The following is a 21,035-nucleotide window of genomic DNA, read 5'->3' as shown; positions in this document are numbered from 1 at the left end:
TATTAAAAACTAATTGGTTACAGATTTCTGCTCATACAACTTCTAAAATTACTCAATAAAATACTCCATGATTTGCAAAAACTATGAATCAGTCAAGCAAATTCACAAGCAGTTTCTTTCTTCCTAAAGCAACCAATTTTTATAAACTACTTTGAGTTACAATAGTAAGTCCCATGTCTTCAACTGGAGAACATGAAAATAAGACTTATCTAAAATCTAAAAATGTGACTTATCTAAGCTCACAGAGGAATTAAGTTCAGACACAGGATTAAGCTAATATTTTATGAGTTAACTAAGCTACTACATTTTGTTAATACTTTTTGTGCATTCTTAATGAGTAACAAGAAAATGTTAGCCATCTATACCATATCTAATTTGAAAAGCCTGAAACAATTAATACTACCTACGTTACTTTCTGGATCTGATACAATGGCAGAGGCCAAAGCCGCAATGTGCATTTTCTTCTCCTGTAGTTTCTTCTTTCTTTCAACCAAATGTTCTTCTATAGTCAGCTCTCGAACAGGATTTTCAATGACCTCTGAAACAGAAGAAATTTTCCCTCTTAAATATTTAAGAGCATCAAAGCCCTTAATAAAATTATTTTTTTATAGTAATGATGCCTAAATTTTATCACTACATATAATACTCTCAACAATCATGTAAGACAGGCACTATCATTAGACCCATTTTGAACACAAGAAAAATGAGGCAAAGCGAAAGTAACTCGGCTATCTCTAGATCTGTCTCAATTTCACACCTATGCTATCAAATCCACAACAATGCACACTAATTTAGAGAAAGGTAATTTCAGTTTTCTTTAGAGTACAAAAACATGTCCACCTTAAAATATTCATAGGAATTGGAATAAACACATTAATCTACAATAGCTTATAGTGGATGACTGAAAACAAATAGTTCCCTTGCAATCTCATTTACACCATTAATTAGGTCTGCTAAATTAAAATTGAACAAACTTGTTGTTTCACAAATTTCCAAAAATAAATTGTTTTTCAATTTAACTCTGATTAGTTAAAACCACTCTAGCTTTTAGGAACCCAATTCATTTATCTAAAACAGACATGCAAGTATATAAAGAATTTGTCTAACTGCTCTTCAGAGCAAACGAAAATGGCTTCTTATCACTAAATCATTTTTGTAACTTAAAGCTAAAAAGTTAATAGTTTTATGCAGGCAGGTCCTTCTCTTGGAATTAAGAGGAATCAAGAACAGTAACAATTAAGAAGACTGTGTTCATTCTCATTACAAATGAAACCGCATAAAATTTTTCCATAATTTAAAAATCAATTCCATAATTTAAGAACTTTAAATGTTCAAAATGATCTTGCAATGAGCAGTACTCCATAATTTACATTCCAGATTTTAAAGTTAACTTACATTTGCAACTATGCAAAATATTATTCTTAATGAACAATTTGATAAATCTAAATATATATCCCATTACCTTCCTCAATATCCATCTCTTCTTGGTCCTCTTCATCTTTATTACTGTCAATAACTGTATGAAAAATGTGCATTAAAAGTGTGATAACATAAATGATTGCTGTAAAACTCAGGATAGTAATTAGGGGAAGAAGCAATTAGTGGTTGAGAGGAGCACAAGGGAAGTTTCTGAACGATGAAAATATTTGTTTCCTGCCTGGTAGTCTTACGGGGTGCGCTACCCGAAAAATCATGTTAACATCACATCTCTGACTTTTGCCTGTGTCTTACTTCACAAAGAAACATTTAAACACAAAGGAAGCTAATCAAGGATAATTAGTATGCTCCAGTTTTAGAAACAACAGGATTTGGTGAAACGACTGAAGACAAAAACACCTGAATCCTGTATCTTCAATTATAATCACAACACAATGACAACTGAGACAATCAGCTGTACAAGGGTTAATTCAAAATGAAATTAGGTTTTAGTGCAAAACAAATTTTTTTGCAGTGTCTTTTAATCCCATTTTCCACAAACTTTTTTAAGTCCTCTCATAACCAAAATCATCAAGCTTGGTCTATGACTAACTGCAGCTTCCCCTACTTTGGAGATATGAATAAAAGTCAAAATAAGATTAATATTTTTTTAAAAAATTTATTTATCTGAAAGAGGGAGAGGTAGACAGCAAGATTGTCATCTACTGTTCACTCCCCAAATAGCCAGAACAGTCAGGGCTGAGTCAGGCTACAGCCAGAAGCCCCAAACAAAATCCAGGTGTCCCGCATGGGTGGAAGGGACTCAGGTATTTAACTACCCCCTGTCCCTCCCAAGGTGCACATCATCAGGAAGACACAATGGAAAGTGAAGCCAGGACTCAAAATATAACAAGTAGGAATCCCAAGTGCCAGCCTAACAGCTATGCCAAACTCCCACTCTAAAACTAAATTCTGAATGAAAAAAATCCATGAGGATATAGAGAGAAGCTAAATATACCAGCTGATTAGATTTACCTGGCTTCTCCCTGGTCTGTGGAATTATACCACTTTTATCTTTGATAGGAAGCAAATGAATCAGTTCCTTCTCTGGTGCAGTTTGCAAAGTTCTTGGTATTTTTTCATATTTATCTATAATGTGCTCATGCTTTCGTTTCTTGGCATGAATAGGCTCGCTGCAGGAAAAAAAAAACAATTTTCCGATTTAAGACATTTTAAATGGTATCTAGAGATCTATCATTTTAGAAATAAAGAAAAATAAGCCACAAGCTGAATCTTCAACAGGTGTATAGATATATACCTTAGACCAATGCCTAGCACATAGCAGTCACTCAAATAGCAATTGAATAAATGAACAGCTTACCCCAAGACTCAAATGAGAGCCGTATCTACCTTTCCCTTTACATGCAAAATAAAGATGGAAGTTACAGTAGATTCTTTGTGAGGAACATTCCTCAGAGCCAAGGATGACACCACGCTCTTTAACTTTCCAAAAATTCTTTATAGTATTGCCAAGGATTTCAGAATTAAAATGATCTAAGTTTAAATTCCAGAGCTGTTACTTGTGGTAAGGGAGAGGATCAATTTCCTCTCTGGATTTGGGAGTAATACCTAACCCGGAAAACTATGTGAGATCATGGCCATGAAGAACTTGACTACTGTGCCAATGCCTGCAACAGAACAACATTCTTCCTTCATTTACTCTACTTCACTATTTAGATAAATAGACATGTACACCAAATCAAATAAGCTTGTCTATTCACGTTCTTCCTTTACTTAGGAGTAAGAGTTTACATTTTGTAAACACTGTGTTCAGAGGTAAACATCTTGAACTGACTACCAAAGTAAAATTTACAGTCAAGTTTCCACCACTGAAGGGCTATCACGATTGTAACCCGAATGAAGTATTACCTAGAGGAAAGATCTCTTGTTAGAAAAGATGCTTTTTGTCCTAAATCTTTCATTAACTGTAAATCATCTTCATCCATCATATCTAAGGGAAGGGCTTCCTCTTCTTCCTCCTCTTCCATCTCAATCCTTTTAGCTGTTTCACAAAAAAAGAAAAACACACCAAGTATTAAAGAACTCAATTTTTGTGTCTACAATAGATAGGAAAAGCTTATGTTTTTCTAATACCATAGCCTAATATTTCCAAAAGGAAGCACTATTGACATGTTAGGCAGGACAATTTTCTTATTTGAGTGTCCTAAGCTATGCAAAATGCTAGCATCTCCTTAAATCTAAATACCAAGAGCATTCCCAGGTCACTGTACCAGTGAAAAAATTGAATGACTCCACACATTATCAAATGCCTTTCAGGTCATTGGAGAACCAATGCTCAGCCTCGTAGCTCTTTCTCATCTCCAGTGATTTTCACTTCCATCCCACTTTAGCCAATCTTTTCAAAGGTCACATCCTAAATCCTAGTGCCAATCTTTTCCCTCTCTACTAATACCATCACCTAACTCATTTCATAATCATCAGAGGACCTAATTTCCTACTTTACTGAGAAGACAGCCCATACATTAGAAACTCCTTCAAAGTCCATACCAAGTGCAACAGCATTTAAAACCATCTTTTTCTTCCCCCCTCTTCTTTTCCTTTTCTTTAAAGATTTACTTATTTGAAAGAGAGAGTTACATAGAGAGAGAGAGAGTCAGAGTCTTCCATCTGCTGGTTCATTCCCCAGATGGCTGCAACGGCTAGAGCTGGGCCAGAGCTAGGAGCTTCTTCCAGGTCTTCCACATGGGTGCAGGGGCCCAAATGCTTGAGCCATCTTCTGCTTTCCCAGGCCAAAGCAGAGCTGGATGGGAAGTGCAGAGATGGGACTCAAACCCGAGCCCATATAGGATGCCCGCACAGCACCGGCCCCTCCTTTGCCCCTCTATCATTGCAGCATGTTTCCCTTCCTGCACTCTAGATCCCCCAAACTCTTGCCTTTAGTCATTTATGCTTTCTCTATCCTGCATCTTCAACCTCTCCAATCTATGACTTCTTCATATTGGCATTTTTAAGATGGTCATTTTCCATGCAGCAACATGTCAATACCTTACCAAAATTAAAAAGTCATCCTATTACTGGTTAAATGAATTTCCCTATAAGTGAAAAACATGCTGCTGCTAAAAAAAATTTGAAGAACCTAAAAGCAGGAAGTGTTCACAACAAGATCCTTTAGCTCTGCTGCATAGATCAGAGATTATATAGATGGGAAATTGATCTAGCTCAGCTTTAACAGCTATATGGTATCATATCATAGGTATACTACACATTTATAAAATTTACTGACAATTCTCTGTTGATGGATATTTTAATCATTTCTGAGTTTTTGTGTTTTTGCCATTAACAATGTTGCAATGAACTTGCAACTTCTGCTGGGCGTATGAATAGGCTTGGGGTAAATGAGTCTTCGCAAACTGTTTCAGTCACAGGATGAATTTCTAGCAGCAGAATTACTGAAATCAAAGGAACATGCATTGTTTATCTTTAAACAAGTCTTTTTACTAGGTTATATATGAGGTTATTAGCAATTTTATTGAACTGATATAAGTGTATCATACATGAAGTGACAGCTGCAGCCCATATGGGAGCTGGTTCAAGTCCCAGCTGCTCCACTTCCAATCCAGCTCCCTGTTAACACTCCTGGGAAACAGAGGAAGATGGCCCGAGTTGGGCCACTGCACCCACATGGGAGACCCAGAAGAAGCTCCTGGCTCTTGACTTAGGTCTGGCCCAGCCCTAGCCGTTGTAGCCATTTGGGAAGTGAACCTCTGTTACTCTGGCTTTCAAATAAACAAAATAAATCTTAAAAAAAAAAAAAAAAAAAAAAAAAAGGCCCACAACACTCAAGGCTGGGCCAGGTCAAAGCCAGGAGTATGGAACTCAATTCCAGTCCCCCATATGGGCGGGAAGGATCCAAGTATTTGAGTCAAAGTCTGCTGCCTCCCAGAGTGCACATTAGCAAGAAATTGGCTCAGAAGCAGAGTATCCAGGACTCAAACCAGGCAATCTAATAATGGGATGCACGCATTCCATGAAGTGCCTTAACCACTGTACCAAACACCAGCTTGGAAATTTACACTTTATATCCAACTATCTGATAAACTTCATTACATACTGAACTATAAGAATAAAGCTTTTGCTTTCATTTTTTACATAACTATTAACATACCATGCTTTTTAAATTTATTAAAACTTCAGATGAATAAAATCATTTAAAAGTATCCAACTCAATCATTTCATTTTTTACAGACAAAATGCTTGCAGACTAAGTAACCAACCAGGGCCACACTGCCAGTAATAAAATCAAGAGAAAAGCTGAGGTCTCCTGAATTCCAGCTTAATAATCCTTTTTTTTTTTTTAATTTATTTATTTATTTGAAAGAGAATTAAAGAGAGGGAGAGACAAACAGAGATATTGTCCATTTTCAGGTTCACTCTCCAGATGGTCACAACGGCCAGCACTGGACCAGGTCTCCCAGGTGGGTAGCAGGGGCCCAGGCAATTGAGCCATCTTCTGCTACTTTCCCCAGGCCATCAGCAGGGAGTTAGGTTAGATGTGGAGCAGCTGGGACACGAACCAGAGCTCTGTAGGATGCTGGCACTGCAGGCAGCAGTTTTACCCACTACACCACAAAGCTAACCCCAAGCCCAGCATTCTTTTATACATCACAATAATATGTTGCCAACGGATCAAACTACATGCCTGGATTAAGAATGACACAGCTGGGACAGTGCCATGGCTCACTTGGTTAATCCTCTGCCTGCGGCGCCAGCATCTCATATGGGCACCGGGTTCTAGTCCAGGTTGCTCTTGTTCAAGTCCAGCTTTCTGCTGTAGCCCAGAGGGCAGTGGAAGATGGCCCAAGTGGTTGAGCCTCTTCACCAGCATGGGAGACCAGGAAGAAGCACCTGGCTCCTGGCTTCGGATAGGTGCTGCGCTGGCCTTAGCAGCTCTTTGTGGAGTGAACCAACAGAAGGAAAACCTTCCTCTCTCTCTCTCTCTCTCTCTCTGTAGCTCTACTTGTCAAATAAATATATATATATAAAAAAAAATAGAATGACACAGCCATGGGAAGACTTAATAGCTATTAAATAATTATATACTGTCTAATATGAATACCCTAGGAGATAGGCATTAAGTCTAGCACTTATCGACAACAATGAAAAAGTCCATGTCACGGGGTAGGTATTATGGTGCAGCTGCTTAAGCTACAGCCTGAGATGCCCACATACCGTATCAGAGTACCTGGTTCAAGTCTCAAGTATCCCACTTTAAATCCAGCTCCCTGCTACGGGACCTGGGAAGCAGCAGATGACAACTCAAGTATTGGAGGCCCTGCTACCTACACAGGATGGAGTTCTCGGTCCAGCTGTCACAGACATTTAGGCAATGAACCAGCAGATGGAAGATAGCTACCTCTCTCTGTGTGTTTCTCCTTCTCAGTCATTCTGCCTTTCAAATAAATAAATACATCTTTTAAGAAAAGAGGAAGCCCATGTTCCATATCCAAGTACTTTGGTTTAATACTCAGCTCTGACTCCATATTTCTGATAATGAGGACCCTGGGAGGCAGCAGTGCAGGCCCAAGTAATCAGGTTCCTGACACTCACATGAGAGACTTAAACTGAGTTCCCAGTTCCCAGCTTTAGCCTGTGCCCAGTCTCAATTGTTGTGGATATCTGGGAACTGAACAAGTTAATGGTAGCTTCCTTTCTCTGTCCATTTCTCTGCCTATCAAATAAAAATTTAAATTTAGAGTTCAGGAATTGAGTGACAGCTGACTCCTCACTCTACAGATTGCAAAATAAACTCCCACTTCCTTCTACCACCAAAAAAATATCTTTTGGGGCCAGCATTGTTAAGCCACTGCCTGTGATGCCGATTTGAGTCCTGGCTGCTCCAATTCCAATTTAACTGCCTGATAATGCACTGGGAAAGCAAAAGGAGATGGCCCAGCTGCTTAGGCCCCCATACACATGTGAAGACCCAGATGAAGCTTCTGACTCCTAGCTTCAGCCTTGCCCAGCTCCAGCCATTGAGGCCATTTGGGGAGTGAATCAGCAGATGAAAGATCTCTAACTGTACCTCCCAAATAAATAAAATCATATTTTATATATATACATACACATACACACACACACATACCCTTTTAAAATATATTTATCATGTGTTTGGCACAATGGTTGTCACTTGGGACACTTGCATCCCATATCCAAGTGCCTAGTTTGAGTTCTCATTCTGCTTCCATTTCCAGCTTCCTGCTAACACATACCCCAGGAAACAGATGACGGCTGAAGAACTTGGGTCCCTGAACCCTCATGGGGCGACTCAGACTGAGTTCTGGGCTCCTCCCTTCAGCCTGGCCTAGTCCTGGCTATTGTGGACATTTGAGGACCAAATCATCAGATGGAAGACTGTCTCCTTGCCTTGGAAAACATGAAAATAAAAACTTAAATGTGTGTTTATATATATACAGACACACAGTAAATACCCTAAAAGCACCAGTAAAATGTAAAACCAGCCTGACTCAAAAAACTACGTTCCTTATTTGGAGATCATGAGTAGTTTTATAAAATAAATCTGACAATTTATAGCTTGATTTTACTCCAAGTTTCTAAGTCACAGTTGAGGAAATCAAGTATCCCTTGATAACGGTGTGAATAATGAACCAGAGACAAGCAGCGGTCTATCCTCAACAAACTGCCAGTGAAAGGGCAAGTGGCAGTACTGGCATGATGTGCAACCTTTATTTTCATGGCTATTCTGAGTTTCTTTCTCCTTTTATTGCATCTTCAGAACTGTTTGCTAGACAAACCAAAAGAGGAGGTCAGCTTAGTTGTGCTTTGCACAGTGAGTACAATACGGAAATGTTTTCTCACTGACTGTATAAAGCACACAGGACTACTATACTTACCTACTCTTAGGAAGATCTAAAAACAAGAACAATTACTAGAAAGCCAAGTTGTTTCCATGAAGAACTTTTCAGAATAATCCATGGAAACTAAAGCCCGTGAACGTCTCCACAATTACCTGTTCGTTTCTTCTTTGGGTCCTCCAATGGGACAGGTTTCTTAGACACAGCATCTTTTACAGCTTGCCTTAGCTTCCTCTGTTCTTTGCGGTACTTCTTGAGCGTGCTTTGTTGTTTAAACTGCTTATTTTTTAGCTTGTTTTCAAGTTTAACTTTACTAGTTTTTATCAACTTGCGAAAGCTTGGGACCTGTTTTTTATTTCTTCTCTAGAAAAGAATTGCAAGAGGGGCAAAGTCAACTGTAATTATTTCTTTTTTAAAAGCAGGTTAAGGAGAAAAACAACTGACTTTAAATGCCATCAAACCAATTCCACAGTCTGAATGTCCCACAGTCATGGATCTTCAATATAATAGCTAAAACCAGACTATAAAACCAGACTATGGCATTAATTCCACCTAACAGCAACGGGGCATCAGCCATTCAACCACGGGTCCTCCGATGACTAGAATCCACAACTAACCAAACGGGTCTAAGATCCAAAAAAGATTAAGAAGCACTGACCTACTGGAAGAGGGTCGCTCGGAGCTAGTTCACCATCTGTGGGTTAAGAGTTCAGGGCAGAACACGGGCCGTCCTTGACAGTTCACAGCTGACGTTTCCATGCTGTTTGACCATTTAAAACCTCCAAAGAGGCAGCTCAAACGGCCTAATGACTGCTGCTGGCCCCTCGTTACCGACGCAGCAGCAAAAGCTCAGCGAACTTGCCAAGGACTCCTCAACGAAGGAGGGGAAGCCGAATTCGGGGCGTCGGTCTCCGCCCCTCGCTCTCTGGCGACCCCACGTTCGGAAATCCATCCGGAAACACATATCTCAGAACTAGCTCTAATTTTCTGTGAGAACCAAAGCGAGTCCCTCTCCCCGGACGGACGCGTCCCGGACCCCAGGACTCAAACTCAGGGGGCAAGACCTCGCTTCTGAGCTGCAGCACCAGCGTCCAAAAGGCCACTCTTAGGAGCCCTTCCAGGTCAGACCACCTGCGCTCGCCCCACCGCAGCGTCCCTGGAACCACCGAGGACCACTAAGGAAGCCGGGTCTAAGCGCCGGGAAGCGGGCCGCCCAGCGTCCGCGCGCTCCACGCACCGCGGCCCCCAACACAAGGCTGAAAACCGGCCGAGAAGCTAAGCGAGGCCCAGACCCTTCCAGTCGCAGGCCCCGGGCCGCCGAGGACACTCACCGCCTTCATCCTTAGGCTTTAAGAGAGTCCCGGAAAATCCACGAGCAGCCCAGCAGCGCCACACGTGCGAAAGCCACACCGTTTTCGCGCGAGCCGGAAGCTGGCTACACGCCCTCCCCGTGCTCCGCCGCCGGAAACGGGGGGCGGGACTTCCGCAGGCTGGCTTGGGCGCGCGCGCCCTCTGGCGGGGACGGGCTAGCGGCACGCCGCCAGCGTGCGCGCGCGTGGACACGCGCGGTACCGGAGAGGGGCCGGAGCCAACAAGGGGTGGGGTCGGGGTCGGGGCCGGAGTCCGGCGGACGGCGGGGCGCTGTATGAGGTTGAGTCTTGGACTTTTGTCCGAGGTCTCTTAAAGCCGAGGAAAATAGGACTTGTTGTTTTTACAGTCACTTTTCGGCGTGTTGTGCCTGTCCTCACCCGCCTGGCTCCTGTTCTCCGTGAAATCTGACGACGGGAGAAGCTTGCTCCTTGCGTTGTTTCGCCCACCCCTCCACGGACGCTCTGGGCGTGTTCGTGGAGTGACAAATGACTTCTCACCGCCTTCTGCCACTCAAAACCCTATATGGTTCTTGATGTTCTACTTCTGAATCATTTTGCTTTAATTTTAGCCATTGTCTGATGAGGAGCTCTATCAGCGAGCTACATCTGCTTCTCATTTCACTGTTGACTCTGGATGAATTCTTATGTGTGCTTGTTAATTCTGCCAACGTCGTTCATTTTAGCAGGAAGATTTATTCATTGCAAGCATGTTTTTTCAAAATGCTTGTCGCGCAAAGACTTTCGGTTTATTTATTTATTTAAAAAGCAGGGTGAAGACAGGGAGATCTTCCATCCACTGGTGTAGTCCTCAAATGGCCACAACAGCAAGATCCGGACCAAGCAGAAGCCAGAAGCCAGGAACTCCATCCTGGTCTCCCACATGGGTAGCCGGAGCCCAGGCATTTGGGCCGCCATCTGCTGCCTTCCCAGGCACATTGGCAGGGAGCTGGATCAAAAGTGGAGCAGCAGGGACTTGAACTGGCACTCCAGTAGGCGGTGCGGGTCCCGCAAGTGATGGCTTAGCCTTCTGCACCACACTGGCAGCCCTGAAGCCTAGTAATTTCTAGATCCCATCTCAAAGACAAGAATACCCTTCTGTCCAGCACCTCTCTTCCTGCCTTCCCAGCCTCCTTTGTCGTGTCCTCCACACCCTGTCTCAGAAATGGCAGAGCCTGTCCCACTGGGGTATTACTTCATCGGATTGAAAACATCAGCCGTGCTTTTCTCAAGTGCCTGAATTCCTCCCCGACCATATCAGCATATCTGCAGGCACTCCCATCCCTTTCGCCCTCCCTGCAGTCTCTCCAGGGATGGGGCATTCCCATTCCAGTTCAAAACCAACTCCTCCCAGCCTCTTCAGACTCTGGGATCATTAATTATCTTTTTCTTCTTCTGCCCTTTTTCTCACCCTTTTTCTATTGATTCATTAGTCCTCCTAGCTTTAAATTTGTTTCCTAACAACCACATCTCGTTTTACTTGTTGTTTTGTATTCCTGCCCTGCTTGTCCTTACTTCCAGGAAAATGTAATACTCTCCTGGTGTCTCCACTTCCTCTTTTATCAGAGCCCAAGCCTGCATAGCTTTTTTAGGAACTGCGTCATACACTTGGCCCATTCTAAGTTTACAGTAAACTAAAATCTCTGGATCATTTTTAAGTGTTTGTTGCCAAGCTTAATCTCTTCCATCTCAAATTTGAGCAGCCTATTGTGTGAAAACTAATGAAAAATGAAATTTCCATGACTCTTAAATGTTACTGGTTTCTTAATCATATTTTCTCCTGCTTTGTATCATCTCCCATTCATTCAGTCCACTGCTAAGCCCAGCTTGGGCTCCACATTGTCTTAGGTCATTCATAGCATTCCTGAACAGCTGGGCTAGGAAGGATCACTGGGCTATCCCAAACTGGCATTGCAGGGATCGTACCCAGAGAGTCCTGTGAGCCCTTCTGGAGACCTGTTACCAACGCGGCTAGATCTGCCCATAACATTCCACTGACACTGATCTCACTAGAGTCACCAAGCACTTCTCCAAGTGAGCGGTGAATTCTATCATTTCTTTCTTTTTTAACCTCACTGGACCTCTCCATTAGGTTGATGCTACATATTTCTCCTTTCTTTCATTAGAATGCTGACTCCTTTGGCTCTGCTAACAGCCTCTTCCTTGAGTTCTACCTCTGTTGCTTCCTCCTCATGCTTCTTCATAGTAGGTGGTGGCACTCAGGGTTCTACTCTTGACCCACTTTTCTTTTTTCTTTTTTCTTTCTTTTTTTTTTTTTTGACAGGCAGAGTGGACAGTGAGAGAGAGACAGAGAGAAAGGTCTTCCTTTTGCCGTTCGTTCACCCTCCAATGGCCACCACGGCCAGCACGCTGTGGCCAGCGCACCGCACTGATCCGAAGGTAGGAGCCAGGTGCTTCTCCGGGTCTCCCATGCGGGTGCAGGGCCCAAGCACTTGGGCCATCCTCCACTGCACTCCCCGGCCACAGCAGAGAGCTGGCCTGGAAGAGGGGCAACTGGGACAGAATCCGGCGCCCTGACTGGGACTAGAACCTGGTGTGCCATCACTGCAGGCGGAGGATTAGCCTATTGAGCCGCGGCGCTGGCTTTGGCCCACTTTTCTACTCTGCTTCTAGTACTACTTGCTCGTCCAGTGTGATCTCATCAATCCATCTATTGCAAAAGGATTTTGTCCAACCCGTGCTTCTCCTCTGAGCTTCAGTTTTGTAGCTAGCTTCCTCTCGACATATCTATGTGGAAACCATGCAAGTTCAAATCTCCATGTTCAAGATTGAACTTGTTTTGCTTGCACCTCTTTCAGTATTCCCTGTTTCATTCAATGACCAACAGCTACAATCCCATGATTCCAGGGATCTTTGTGAACAGGCCAGAACTTTCTTGGACATTCACCATGTTACAATTCCGTTTTCTCCAAACAAATGAGTTTGGAAACTGTCACTGAGTGGACACAACACAATAAGGTTATGGTGTTCCAGTCCCTCAAGACAGCTTATATAAGTTCTAACAAGGGACTGCTTTAAGGTTTGACACTTTGTAGTATCTGTTTGGTGTTAGAAGCAACCTACCCCTCAGTGTCTGAAATTAGACAATAAAGTTGTAATTGGATGTCATTATTGTCAATCATCTTGGACATAAAAGAATCACACAAAGAAGACCTTGTAGAAATTGGAAAAAGCTTACATTTCCTGAAGACTTTTTAAAAAGATTTATTTATTTGAAAGGCAGAATTACAGAGAGGCTGAGGCAGAGAGAGAAAGAGATAGTCTTCCATCCAATGGTTCACTCCCTAACTGGCCGCAATGGCTGGAGCTGTACTGATCTGAAGCCAAGGAGTCAGGAGCTTCTTCTAGGTCTCCCACGTGGGTCCAGGGGCCCAAGGACTTGAGGCATCTTCCACTGCTTTCCTAAGCCATAGCAGAGAGCTGGATTGGAAGTGGAGCAGCCAGGACTTGAACCGGCACCCATCTGGGAAGCCGGCACTGCAGGCGGCGGCTTTACTCACCAGCCCCTCCTGAAGACTTTTAAAACAGGCAAAAAACAAAACAAAACAAAAACCTGTCTCTACAAATAAATTGAGTGTTGCCCCCTAGAGTTGTACAACATGTGAGTACGATCCCCTCTTACTTCAAAGTGCTTGACTATGTTCAATCATCATTCTGTTTCCCGCACTATGAATCAGGGGAGCGAAGGAGTCTAGAATGTACTCAGTTAGGAAGGAAATCTCGCCATCAGAGTTAAGACATCTCGGTAGGGAATATTTAAGTATTACTTAGAGTTATCTTGACTACAAAATAAAAGGAACTTACTGAAAAATACTTCTGAGATGTCAGTCCTGTAGAATTCTAAACCTTTCACTCAGTAATTTGTAAAAAGAACCCATTTATTTATTTTGCACCTCTTATCAGGGCAGACTCGAGTTGTATGGCTATCAATTAACTCCTTAATATGGAAGTTAGCATGGACAAAGAGAGATGTCACTTCCAGAGGTACAGATGATTTCATCTTTGATTGTTAAAAAATGTGAGTTTTTGGTTCTGTCATTTGGCCTAGTGGTTAAAACACTTGTATCCTATTTTGGAATACATGGGCTCATGTCCCACTTCTGCTTCTGATTCCTAATGTGCACTATGAGAGTCAGCAGGTGAGCAAAAAGTGGTCTGAGTCCTTGTGCCCCTGCACCCAGAAGAAGCTCTTGGCTCCTGGCTTCTGATTAGCCCTGCTTTGGCCATTGCAGCCATCGGGGGAGTGAACCAGTGGATGGAAGATTTCTCTCCGTCTCTCCCTCTGTGAAACTCTTTCAAATAAATAAATAAGAAAACAGAATAAGGCAATCATTCAAAGAAAAGCAGTAGGTGATGACTCAAGTACTTAGGTCATTGCCACCCATGTGAGCTCTGGGATTCAACCTGGCCCAACCCCAGCTGTTCTGGACATTTGGGCAGCAAACCAGTGGAGAAAAGCTCCATGTATCTGTCTCTGTCTCTCCCTCTCTTTCTCTCTCTGCGTCTCTAATAATAATAAAAAATTAAATTTGACATCTGAGAACTGTCCTCCACAAAACTGTATAGATGTGGAAGACATATCTATGTTTGATTATTTCATTGGAATTGGATTCCAAAATCATGTATTTGATACCAACCCGAGGATCTTCGACTCCCTAGTAATAGAAATTGACAAGAGGCTAATGTGCAATCCAGACAAGGTTTATTAGGGGCTTATGCTCCAGCACGAGGGAGACAACTGCTGACTGGCTTAATAAGGAGAACTAGGCAGGGACTTCTGTTGGGTGGGGAGGCATGACAGCTCCCCATTGGCACATACCACTTTGATCTGCACCTGGCCCAGGGTTCTGGCTCCTGTCCCTTGGAACACTACAGCTCTATTTGCACCAGGCCTGGTGTTCCGCATAGGTGTGTTGCACAGGATGCCTTCAAAGTGGTGGCACTGATCACTACTGCCTCCTCAGGAAGATCCCGTATCAATCTATTTGGGCATGCCCCCAGGCAGTAGTGGGTCTTGCGGTTAAGGTATGGCCCTTTCTTGGTTTGCAACTGGGTAGAGGAACATGTGGGTAGAGATGGATATGTGTCAGGGCTGGAGGGACTTGCTTTTGTGAGTCCTGCTTGTATCCTGTCTCATATCTGTCTCTGTGTTTATATTTTGGGCTTCGTCCCATTGGCTGATTACCTTGAAGAAATTAAAAGCTCATAGCAGCTCTTCTGCCAGGACAGACACAGAAGAGCAGTAGCCATGGCTCTGCACTACCCTGTGGCTTGTGGGCTTGTGGGCTTCAGCAGGCCACAAGGTGACCAAGACCATGGCCAAACTGAGCACAGCCACAGTCATGGGTACTCACCAAGCAGCCTAGTTCATGTGGGACATTACCTGGCAGGTGTGTGGCTTTGCTCTGCATGAGTGCAGTGCCAAGGAGCTACTCAAGATCTCCTAGGACAAAAGGGCCCTCAAGTTCATCAAGAAAAGGGGGGGCAGCATTATGGAATAGGTGGTAAAGCCTCCACCTGCAATGCCAGCATCCCATTTTGGCACCGGTTCAGGTCCTGGCTACTCCACCTTAAGACCCGCTCCCTGCTAATGGTCTGGGAAAGCAGCAAAAGATGGTCCAGGTGCTTGGGTCCCTGCTGCCCAAGTGGAAGTCTTGGAAGAAGCTCTAGGCTCCTGGGTTCAGCTCAGCCCAACCTTGGCCATTGCAGCCATCTGAGGAGTGAACCAGGGACGGAAGATCTCTCTGTCTGTGTCTCTGTTTCTCTCTCTCTCTCTTTGTAACTCTAACTTTTAAATAAATAAATAAATCTTTCAAAAAGAGAGAGAAAGGGAAGAGGAAGGGGTGGGAATGCACATCCATGCCAAGAGGAAGCAGGAGGAGCTGAGCTATGTCCTGAAAGCCATAAGTAAGGCAGTTGTAAAGGACTGGGCTCCCCTCTCCGTGCCTAATAAATCCTTTATAGAAATCAGTAAACAAATAATGCCCATAAGAGGTTCAAAGAGATACCTCGCAGTTTTTTAAACATTTATTTATTTTACTTGAAAGGCAGATATATATATAGATATATAGATAGATAGATATATTCCATCTACTGGTTTACTCCCCAAATGGTCACAATGGCCAGAATTGGGCCAGGCCAAAGCCAGGGGCTCCATCCAGGTCTCCCACATGGGTACAGGGGGCCAAGTAATTGAGCCATTCTCCACTGCCTTCCTAGGTGCATTAGCAGGGAGCTAGATAAGAACTGGAGCAGCCAGGACTTGAACCAGCACTCATATGGGATGTTGTCATTGCAGGAAGTGGCTTAACCCACTGTACCACAATGCCAGCTCAGGGATGCTTTATGTTTCTTAGGAAAAATTATTAAATAATGCCATGTTATAAATGTAAATCTTCACGCCAGTACTGCGGTGCAGTAGGTTAATCCTTCGCCTGCAGTGCCGGCATCCCATATGGACACCGGTTTGGGTCCCTGCTGCTCCTCTTCCAATCCAGCTCTCTGCTGTGGCCTGGGAAAGCAGTGGAAGATGGCCAAAGTCCTTGGGCCCCTGCACCCACGTGGGAGACCAGGAAGAAGCTCTTGTGCTTCGATCAGCACAGCTCAGGCCATTGCGGCCATTTGGGGAGTGAACCAATGGAGGGAAGACCTTTCTCTGTCTCTCTCTCTCACTGTTGGTAACTCTACCTGTCAAATAAATAAATAAAATCTTTTAAAAAATGTAAATCTTCAACATCCTAAAAACAAGAATTTGAAAACATTTATGTCATAGTCTCTACCTTTGACAATATTAAAATATAAGCTGGCACCGTGGCTCAACAGGCTAATCCTCCGCTTTGTGGCGCCGGCACACCGGGTTCTAGTCCTGGTTGGGGCACCGGATTCTGTCCCGGTTGCCCCTCTTCCAGGCCAGCTCTCTGCTATGGCCCAGGAGTGCAGTGCAGGATGGCCCAAGTGCTTGGGCCCTGCACCCCATGGGAGACCAGGAGAAGCACCTGGCTCCTGCCTTTGGATCAGCGCAATGCGCCGGCTGCGATGGCCATTGGAGGGTGAACCAACGGCAAAAGGAAGATCTTTCTCTCACTGTCCACTCTGCCTGTCAAAAAAAAAAATATATATATATATATAGTTGAGAAAAATCCATATATATGGAGTTGAGAAAGATAATTATACATAAAAATAAAAAGTCATCTAGATTAGATAATATGTTCTAAGCAAGTCACATAAGGCAGTACAAATGAGTTATATTGTAGCCCATCAGGAAATCAAGTTATGTTACCATCACCTAATAATAATTTTAAGTAGGAAATTAAAATTATTAATAAAACATAAGAACAAATAATGATGTAGCAGACATTGTTGGTTTCCCACTTACATTTTCTCAGCACTTCCTATTCCATATATGCCCAAAATATACTCCATTAGTGCTTGAAATTTTTCACTTAGAGATTTTTTTTTCTGGGCCCTACAAAGCCCCAGAAGGGCCAAGGAATTTCTACCCCTGGGAGCAATCTTCAACCAGCAACAAATGGAATCTGCAGAATAAATAGGAATATACCAATTGAAATAGGCTGAGAAATGTCTTCCAAAGATTTAAGCCTGCTACTGAGTCCTGGGAGGCAGCAGATGATGCCACAAGTTGGGTGGCTTACAACAATAGAAATTGATTTTCCCACAGTTCTAAAGGCCAGGAGACTGAAATCAGGGATCCTTTTGTAGGGCCCTGTGGCAGAAGCCATTCCATGTCTCTGTCCTCGTTTCTGATGGCAGTTGGGCATCTGCAACATCTCTTGGCTTATAAGTGTGTCAGTGCAATCTCTACCTCCACCTTTAAGTAGCATTCTGCCTGGGTCTCCGTGGCTTCATGTGGCCATCTTCCCCTCCTATAGGGACACCTAGTCATGTTGGATTAAGGGCTCTCTTAGTCTACTTTCTGTTGTTGTAACAAACAGCTGAGGCCAGGTAATTTATAAAGACTAAAGGTTAGGCCGGCGTGTAGTGGGTAAAGCCATCGCCTGCAGCGCCGATATCCCAGGAGGGTGCAGGTTCAATTCCTGTCTACTCCACTTCCCATCCAGGTCCTTTGCTAGTGCACCTGAGAAAGCAGCAAAAGATGGCAGCAGTGGCTGTGCTCCTGAACCCATGTGGGAGACCCAGATGAAGCTCCTAGCTCCTGGCTACAGCCTGGCCCAGCCCTGCCTCTGCCTCTCCCTCTCCCTCTCTTTAAATAAATAAATCTTTAAAAAAAAAAAAAAAAAGACTAAAGGTTAATCTATCTTACAATTCCAGAGGCTGAGAAGCCAGAGTCTAGATCTGGCAGGGGCCTTCTTGCTGCAGCACACAGCAAGACAGAGCAAGAATGCTAGCTCAGGTTCCTCTTCCGAGTATAAAACCACATCACGTGGGCCTCACCTCGTGACTTCATCTAATCCTAATTACTACCCCCAAAGATCCCACTTCCACACCCCATTAACATATGAATTTGGGGATTAAGTTTCCAAAACATGAAATTTGAGAGGACACATTCAAATCATAGCAAGGGCCCACCCTGACAACCTCATCTTAACTTGGTTACTTCTGCAAAGGCCCTATTTCCAAATAATATCCCATTCATAGACAGACAGCAGGGTATTAATATGTCTTTTTTTTAGGGGAACACAATTCAACCCCTAACACTTTGACTCAGGGTCAGATTCAGAGGACTGCAGCTTAAAACAGGAATCAATTATTAAGCACCTTTATGTTTCCCTAAATATAAATCATTCCATTTTATTCTCAATAATCTTGCAAGATAAATATTAGCCATTTAGTTAATTTATTTTTATTTAATTAATGAATCAGATGATTAGATGTTAGAGTACAGCAAACCCTGTGTTTACACCAGACAAGAGTGTAACAAGATGCCAGTCCCACCAGTGGGAGTAGATTTTCAGCAAACAGGATCAAATATCTTAAGCTTCTTTCCTAAATTGCAACATTATAGATCAGGGCAAAAATCAAAAGCAATTTCCCTAGAGTTGTGATGTAGGTTCTTTTCTTTTTCAGATTTTTACTGACAAATTAACCCAAGTAGTGACATTTCCTCTTCGTTTACTTGCACTGGCTATTCAGAACTAGTCTTTATTTATTCATTGCCTTTCAAAATCCCTAGGGTAGGAGAAGTTGTTTCCATGCACAAAGTCATGTACAGTTTCTAACAGTCCCTTGGGCAGTAATAGTTCTACAATCCTCTCTGTACCAGACTCTGCTAGGAGCTCTCTGTGAAAGAATGTTTTGTAAAACAAGGATGTATTGTTTTGAGGCCTTTATTCTAAAACTACTGGGAAGTATATACAAGGAGGGAAGAGACTATAGAACGAAACTAATATCTCAGGTTTTGTGTCTACCATTCTCACACCTCCCAGAATGCCTCCCCTGCTTATTCTAATGTATTCTCTACCTATCACCAAAGCTGAAGTCCTTCTTCTGGTTACAAATTTGGAATTACTTCTACTAAGGAGTTTATCCACAGACATTACAAAAATGTGTTTGGGAATTTATGCTTCTGATTGCCTTACTTCATTTTTCAAACTGACCATATTTATTTATTTTAAAAATATGCTTATCGGGGCTGGCACTGTGGCGTAGTGGGTAAAGCTACCACCTGCAGTGCCGGCATCCCATATGGGTGCCGGTTCAAGTTCCTGCTGCTCCTCTTCTGATCCAGCTCTCTGCTATGGCCTGGGAAGGCAGTAAAAGAAGGCCCAACTCCTTGGGCCCCTGCACCTGCATAGACTGGGGAGACCTGGAATAACCTTCTGGCTCCTGGCTTCAGATTGGTGCAGCTCCAGCTGTTGTGGCCATTTGGGGAGTGAACCAGCAGATGGAAGGCCTCTCTCTCTCTCTGCCTCTCCTTGTCTCTTTTTGTAACTCTTTCAAAAAAATAAATAGATCTTTAAAATATATATGCTTATTTGTTTTGTTAATTTTGAAAGGCAGAGAGGCAAAGAGAGAAACAGGCAGACAGACAAAAATTTCCCATCTGCTGGTTTACTCCCCAAATGCTCAAAACAGCTGGAACTGGGCCAGACCAAAGCCAGGAGCCAAGAACTCAATCAGAGTCTCCTTCATGAATGATAGGGACTTGAGCCATCACCTGCTGTGGAGCTGGGATTCGAACCCAGGCAGTCCAATATGGGATGCATTACACCAAATGTTTGCCTCTGCTGATTACATTTTAAATCCATTTAGGGGCAAACATTTGGCAGAGCAGGTAAGAGGCCTGCACCCACATCAGAGTCCTGAGTTCAATATTTGACTCTGGGTCCTAACTGCAGCTTCCTGTTATTTCAGACCCTGAGAAGCAATAGTGATAGACTAAGTAATTAGGTTCCTGCCACTCATATGGGAGACATGGATTGAGTTCCTGTCTCTCAGCTTTATCCTGGTACCAGCCCTGGTCTTTGTAGGCATTTGGGGAGCAAGCCAGTGTGGGAGAAGTACTCCCTCACACATACACTCTCTACCTCTCAAGTAAAAAGAAAATTTAAAACACACTTGATTGAACAAATAGATACATAAATAAAATAAGTGGATATCTATGAAATTGACCAAAGGTCTTGATGATGCAAAATATTTCCTCCAACATCAGTCACACTTGAAAGAAGATACCTATCTGCCCCTCAGGTGTCTTTTTCTTGAGCCTATTAGGACAAAAGAACTTTTAAACATCCTAATTAGGATTTCTTCTTCTTTTTTTTAAGATTTATTTTACTTATTTGAAAGACAAGTTACAAAGAGAGGTAGAGCCAGGGGCGGGGGGGTCTTCTATCTGCTGGTTCACTCACCAATTGGCCGCAATGGCTGTAGCTGTGCCGATCAGAAGCCAGGAGCCAGGAGCTTCTTCCGGGTCTCCCACGTGGGTGCAGGGGCCCAAGGACTTGGGCCATCTTCTACTGCTTTCCCAGGCCATAGCAGAGAGCTGGGTTGGAAGAGGAGCAGCTGGGACGCGAACTGGTGCATATGGAATACCGGCACTGAAGGCTAGGGCTTTAACACACTGCACCACAGGGCTGGCCCCAAGGACTTCTTAACACCCATTGAAAAAGGGAAATTGGTGGTTTCTGAAAGTGGCAAAAGACAGAAGTGGAGAAAGGGAAAGAGGTAAGTAAAAGAGACGGGCTCCAAAACAGCTAGGTTTCAAGCATTATAAAATGATGTGGTGTCAGCACTAGCAGGTGAATGAGTTACCCATTGCTGCCCAACAAATTACCCTAAAACTTAGCAACTTAAACCAACAAAAAACATTTATTATTTCACATGGTTTCTGTAGCACTTTACTGAGGCTCAAGGATTAACT

At 43.2% G+C, this 21,035-nt stretch overlaps 1 protein-coding gene across 1 annotated transcript in view; it reads right to left on the bottom strand.

The window, feature by feature from the left end:
- Positions 1 to 9,746, bottom strand: part of NOC3L (NOC3 like DNA replication regulator) — a 55,729-nt gene extending 45,983 nt beyond the window's left edge. The window contains exons 1-6 of the mRNA XM_062214099.1: positions 9,641 to 9,746; positions 8,465 to 8,672; positions 3,346 to 3,478; positions 2,452 to 2,609; positions 1,463 to 1,516; positions 408 to 538 (exon numbers count right to left, since the gene is read on the bottom strand). Coding sequence (XP_062070083.1) covers positions 408 to 538; positions 1,463 to 1,516; positions 2,452 to 2,609; positions 3,346 to 3,478; positions 8,465 to 8,672; positions 9,641 to 9,649 — 693 coding nt within the window. The 5' untranslated portion in view covers positions 9,650 to 9,746. The remainder of the gene's footprint in view (positions 1 to 407; positions 539 to 1,462; positions 1,517 to 2,451; positions 2,610 to 3,345; positions 3,479 to 8,464; positions 8,673 to 9,640) is intronic.
- Positions 9,747 to 21,035: the final 11,289 nt, after the last annotated feature.

This window comes from Lepus europaeus, chromosome 17 (genome assembly GCF_033115175.1).
Source record: "Lepus europaeus isolate LE1 chromosome 17, mLepTim1.pri, whole genome shotgun sequence".
Lineage (NCBI taxonomy): Eukaryota > Metazoa > Chordata > Mammalia > Lagomorpha > Leporidae > Lepus > Lepus europaeus.
Note: the sequence above shows the minus strand (reverse complement) of the source record. Positions and strands in the feature narration are given on the sequence as shown.